Here is a 6,024-nt window from a genome sequence, read left to right as displayed (position 1 = left end):
TCTCTCTCTAGCTAAGGAGATTTATAAATGTTATTTTTGTCCCATTTCTCCTTCAAGCAGCAAAGTTGTTAAGGATTTAAAAGTAGGAATTTGAAAGAGCCAAAAAATAGATGAAACACACAGGGCTGTATAATGTGACAGAATCCCTATTCTGATTACTTGGATTAGTTAGAGAAATCAGAAACATTAACAGAGGGAGGTGGCCATCATCTACTTTGCTTCAGTGATGGAAAATAGAGCTGTATTCTAGCAGCTAGACATCTCCCTGGATCTGGAAGTGATGCCTGATGCCATCATCTATGTCATCTGCATATCTCTTGAATATTTACACTCTGATGGTTAAAGGGTTTCCCTAATTTGAACTGAATTTAGCCTTAATTTATTTCTTAACAGTTTATAAGCAACAAGTATTTGTTCTTTCACTTTTCCTGAGGATAATTCCTATTTCCCAAAATGAGGATTTGCCAATGACGGTTAAGAAATAGTACAGTTCTTCCTAGAATTGTGTTTAATGGTACTGTCATGTCTTGATAATTTTTAGATTTTTTTCTTTTAGTTAAAAAATAGTCAAGATGCCTTAATGTTATCTTTGCTTATTGATTATGAGATTTAGATTTTTGTCTAAGAAGTTTGAAAACACTGACCTTTGACAACTGTGACAAGAACAAAAAATAGGAGTAAAAATTGGTCCCATAAGAGTAAAGATTTTTAAAACAATCAGTCATTTAGGATTTACTATTGTGAGCACTCTTAAGCTATAGCAATGGATCTTAACTTATTCCCAGCTTAACTTCTTCCAGGCTTAAGGGAAGGCTATCCATTGGGAACTGTTTACATTTGCAGCTTCTCATTAGATGTATGTATAAAGTCAAAGGAAATTCAGAGGGGAGCAGTACGGCAAAAGTTCTCACCTCACAAGAATCAAAGATCCCCATCAGAAGACCAACAATAGTTACAGCTGAGTTGGAAAAGGTTCTATAGTCAGAGATGCTCCATCCAAAGAGAATGTTAAACTGCATAAGGGAAAATGCCAGTGAGAGAAGTAGTGATTGTTTGGTATACTTTCTATGCACTTGGAGGGCCTGAATTGGTCTATGGTCATAGCAACCTAGATCTAGGGCTGGAAAAGATTTCAAGAGGTCGTCTACTTCAGCTCTTTCATTTTACCGTTGAGGAAACATGTCCAGGATCACACAATGAAGTGTCCAAGCTTTAATAATAATAGTAGTGTACATCTTTATAGTGCCAGGCACTGTTCTAAGAACTTTACAAATAGGATATAGTAAGTGTTGAACTTGGGTCTTCTTGACTCCAGGCCTATCAGTGTATATACCCTCTCTATCATCTCAGCTAGGAGTCAGGGCCCCTTAAAATCCCAGGCCCTCTTGACTCCTAGACTCATCTTTTCTCCATTATTCTGTACTTCATCCACTCAAGGAGACCAAAACAAAACTCATGGAAGAGAAGTGCCTTGTTATTTGAGGCTATTTAAAATGTATCTATAGGGTCAATTATCCCGGAGTTGGAGGCCCTAGGTTCAAATCTACCTCCAGTGTAGGGAGATTAGTGTAAATTGGGGCAAATACCTTAAACTCTCTGAGATTTGGTTTCCTCATCAAAAAAAATGTGGTGGGTTTGGACCAGATTCCTGATTTTTCTTTCAGCTCTGGATCCTACATTTTGATCCCATGAACCTCTTGCCTTCCATAGCCCATAAACCTTTGTAAAGTACTTTCATCTCCATTACCTTTGGTCTTTAGCATCTTTGCACCATAGATATAATTTTCTCCATTTTATAGGTGAGAAAACTAACATGGAGAAAAGTAAAATGAAAATACATGTAGTTAGTGACAGAGCTTTGGCTGAAATCTGGACTTGGGATTCTAAGTTGAACATTTTCCCCATCTTGCCATCCTTACATCTCTGACTCAAGAGTTTTAACCACTATATGCCCAGTATTACCCTCTTGTCAAAATGCAAGAGGGAAACACAAGGTAGCTTACAGCAATGGAGTAGCCTGTTAACAGGATCAGAATAATCAGCAAGAAGCCAACCACTTCATCCCAAGCTCTCTTCAATGTTGTGCTGATAATATGGAGTCTGGGGTTGAGTCGCAACAGGCTCCAGAGCCGAATGGTTGTCAGCAAGACCAGGAAGCCAATGAGGTAAGTGAGAGCCGCGGTCACTTGCACAATTTCATGGAGGTTGGTAAATCTGCCAGGAAATTCTGGCCATTAGTATCACTGGATTAACATTTCTAGTTTTTTGGCAGTAAATTTCTTTTTTAAGTTTGGTAACTCAACATCAAAGTCATCAAGATGCCAAGTTATGCTATGATCTCGGCCAACTTTTGACTAAAACAGTTTTTACTGTGATACTGTTTCCCAATAAAATTTAATGGGGTCTTGTCCTAAGTAGTGAATGGGTGATTCTTATTGCATGTGGGAGGGAAGATGAATCTGAGACAATCTCAAGGCTGGTCTACACTCTGAATTTACATGATATCAGGCCAGTTCCATCTCTCATGAATATGAGCAAAATAAAATCTCAGTTGGATAAGACTTTTTCTGAGAGCCCCAATTCTCTCTGGTGCCCTAGTCCTAACTTATTCCCTGGCCAACCAAAACTGGGTTTGGGAGATTCAACACTGATGGCTATAGAGACATGGGGAAACAAATTTGTGTGGGAAATGAAGTGCTTGCTAAAAAGTTTTCTTAAGTGTAAGATATTTTTATTGAGATTATCTCTTACTATATGAGATACCTCTTCTAACCTCACCCACTTTCCCCCTTCTTTCCCCTCTATATTTGTTTTTGTGAAATGTGCTATCTATGGGATCAGGGAACCTGATTAGTTTCCTAAAATATAAAAGTAAGAAAATTGGACTTGAAGTCCTCTTAAGTGCCCTCCCAGTTCCAAATCTGATTACTTAAAGATACCTAATTGCACTTGCCTAGTGAGATCTGGCCTCCAAAGAAAGTCAGCAGGAGACTTGGTAATTTTGCCAAATTATTGTATATTGTAGCATCTGGACTAATAGAAAAGACTTCATTTACAAAGGTGCACTATTGTTTGTGCTGTAATAAAATAGAGGAGAATTTAGCCAATTTTTGCTGTTCAGTAAAATTGGACTGACAGTTCTGTTCCTTTGTCATATAATGGACCCAAGATCTCCACCTATCAAACCTTAATATTATTTGATATAATATTATTATTTTATTTAGAGCAATATTAATAGCTCTGAAGTGTTTAGATATTTCTTAACAACCATTTACTTAAAAAACCGCTCATTTACCTATTCTTACTATGATGTTAGAATATCTGTTTAGAAGGTTCCATGCAAAGAGGTGGCCCAGGCAGCTGCCTTTGTATCCCTGAGGGGATATCCCAAGAGAAAGGGGCCATAACAATTTCCCTAAACTTAAACCAAGCTCATCAGGACACTTCACACCATATTGATGTTTTATTTAGGTTGGATGTTGGCCCACAGCAGATGCGTATACACAGTAAATTTTTAATCCAGTGGGTCAGATTGCCTTTAACTGGCTAATGTTCAGACCAAGAAAGAACCATTAACTAATTCATTAATTAGGGTTTATAATTCTATGGTGCAAGATATAGTGTCATTGTTAAGCCTCATTCCTTGAGTACAAATGAGAAAATAGTGAATGAAGTTAACTCCTTGAGGCCAGAAATTGTTTTCATTCTTGTCTTTGTATGCTAAGGGCCTGGCACATTGCCTGTGCATAATAAATGCCTGTTGAACACACTGAGCACTGTTAAGAGTTGAATTCAAACAATGCATGGCTAGAGATGTGAACCATATTCTGATTCTCTAATTGTTATTTGTTTGGACATTGGACCAAATTTAGTTTTTACCTGTTTATATGCATAGAAATATATGGGAAGCTGGAGAAGGAAGAATTATTTACTTTCTTCCAGAGTGCTTTTATCTCCTGCAGGGTCTGTTAATCTTAGATTTTTTTTTTAGTTAAAAAAAAAATCTTTTTTAAACCCATACTTTCAATCTTAGAATCAATACTATATTGGTTCTAAGGCAGGAGAGGCTAGGCAACCCAGGACCTTCTGTCTCTAGGCCTGGCTCTCAATCCACTGAGCCACCACTTAGCTACCCCATCTGATAATCTTTTGCAGAAGCTAGGGTGGAATCATGGAAGCCTTTTTTGACACCCTATGTTTTCAGGGCTCTCTTCCTATGCCAGGACTGCTTGCTCACCTTTTTTTATGACGATATTGCTGCATATATCTTTTATGCAAGAAAACACGCTTCAGTTGGAGTGCCATCATTATGAAGCTTATGAAGATTATACATGTGTCCAGGGCATTGCTTTTCTTGGTGAAGTATTTCCACCCTTGTTGTTTTAGCCGATTACCCTAAACATAAATAAGGTGGTTATTGCTGCTCTTTAGGAAGATTGGAGTTTACTCTTAGGCAGTCTTGCTCCAGTAAAGATTGAAATGTAATATGATTTTATTCTTTGTTCTATAACCACTCAGCTGCTGATTCTTCTAGAAAGAAGTTAGCGGATTCTAAATGAGTAAGAAACTTGAATTTGAATAGCTTCATTTTGGAGAACCAAAAACATGGTTAGGCTTAAAAATAATTATTTGGATTTAAAAAAAATTATACCTGAAAACTGAATTTCCAGAAAGTTGTAAGTTGATTTATGTTCTAACACATTCTCTATCATCTCATTTCTCTTCATGAGGGAAAACACCACTTTCTTTCAATAGCATTCTAACCAGAGAATTGAATAGCTCTCAGTCTTGGCTAAGTCCTTTCATTTTAGAAAGGAATCACAAATCTGGTAGCAAGCAACATGATTATGGAGCACCTATTTTGTGCCAACAGTGATTAATGACTGACTTTCAGAATGTCCTGTACTCTAGGAGAGCAGATTAATCCCAGCTTACCTGTACAAAGGTATAATAAAAGAGAAGCAGAAAGTAGATAATGCTTAAGGAACTGAAGCAGATGAAACTTTTCTGGGTCTGAGTGATCTGTAAACTGTTTACTTTGATAGAACTGAAGAAAGCTCCTAGAGAGAACATAGGAAGTTTTAGAAGACAAGTCTGGCTTTCCCCCTTAATTCCCAATTATTCAGACAGTCTCCTGCTTCCTTTAGTTTTAAGTTTCATGAATTATCATCTTGCTCAGTACTTACTTCTGTCAAATAAATGATTTTTTCAGGAGAAGAGGAACAAGTCTTTAAAAAGAAAGAAGATGTAAACATAGAGAAAGAGGAAACTGCAGAAAGTGTGAGAGGACTGGTTAAATCTCTGTAAAGGGGAATCTGTATATTGACTTAACTGTTAAGAAAAATGAGGAAATAAACTCTAAATAGAAAAAAAGATAGCTGGATAAGTTATAAAAGAAAATAGGGCAGGAAAAAAGTCTTTTTCTGATTCATGTTGCAGTGCTGAAACATGAATTTTTTTTTTAAACCCTTACCTTCCATCTTGGAGTCAATACTGTGTATTGTCTCCAAGGCAGAAGAGTGGTAAGGGTTAGGCAATGGGGGTCAAGTGACTTGCCCAGGGTCACACAGTTGGGAAGTGTCTGAGGCCAGATTTGAACCTAGGACCTCCCATCTCTAGGCCTGGCTCTCCATCCACTGAGCCACCCAGCTGCCCCTGAAACATGAATTTTAAGAGAAAATAGAAAGGTAGTTTATGGAAAAGTAGAAATATGTATAAAGACAAATGAAAAATGGAACTTGTATATATTGTAAATGTTTTGAAGAATTAAAATATCTTGTTTGCTCTATAAGAAAACATTCTAATAAAAGTGTGTAAAAATAAATGAGTATATAGTTGTCCACTTTTATTTTGTGCTATAAGAAAAGCAGTGTTAAAAATCTTTAAGATGTTAACATTCCAGTAAGAAACTTCTGAACACATCTTTTCATATAAGGGAAAAGTAAGAATATTAGAACTCTGAAATCTGCAGGAGCGGGAATGACACTAAGGATTTTAAGCTCATGAAAGTATATGAACATATAC

General features: G+C 36.9%; 1 protein-coding gene across 14 annotated transcripts in view; it reads right to left on the bottom strand.

Annotated features, from left to right (window-relative positions):
* PKD1L3 (polycystin 1 like 3, transient receptor potential channel interacting) overlaps nucleotides 1-6,024 on the bottom strand; it is a 94,503-nt gene that overhangs the window by 1,645 nt on the left and 86,834 nt on the right. For 7 of the 14 annotated variants that reach the window (XM_056824194.1, XM_056824210.1, XM_056824202.1 and 4 more), the window contains 4 exons: nucleotides 4,936-5,060; nucleotides 4,238-4,395; nucleotides 2,004-2,214; nucleotides 912-1,013 (listed from right to left, as the gene is read on the bottom strand). In XM_056824194.1, coding sequence (XP_056680172.1) covers nucleotides 912-1,013; nucleotides 2,004-2,214; nucleotides 4,238-4,395; nucleotides 4,936-5,060 — 596 coding nt within the window. Of the gene's footprint in view, nucleotides 1-911; nucleotides 1,014-1,197; nucleotides 1,809-2,003; nucleotides 2,215-4,237; nucleotides 5,061-6,024 lie in introns of those variants that run through there. The other 7 variants (XM_056824222.1, XM_056824236.1, XR_008917774.1 and 4 more) reach the window with 7 other exon arrangements.

The sequence above is a fragment of the Monodelphis domestica genome, chromosome 1, assembly GCF_027887165.1.
Source record: "Monodelphis domestica isolate mMonDom1 chromosome 1, mMonDom1.pri, whole genome shotgun sequence".
NCBI lineage: Eukaryota > Metazoa > Chordata > Mammalia > Didelphimorphia > Didelphidae > Monodelphis > Monodelphis domestica.
Note: the sequence above shows the minus strand (reverse complement) of the source record. Positions and strands in the feature narration are given on the sequence as shown.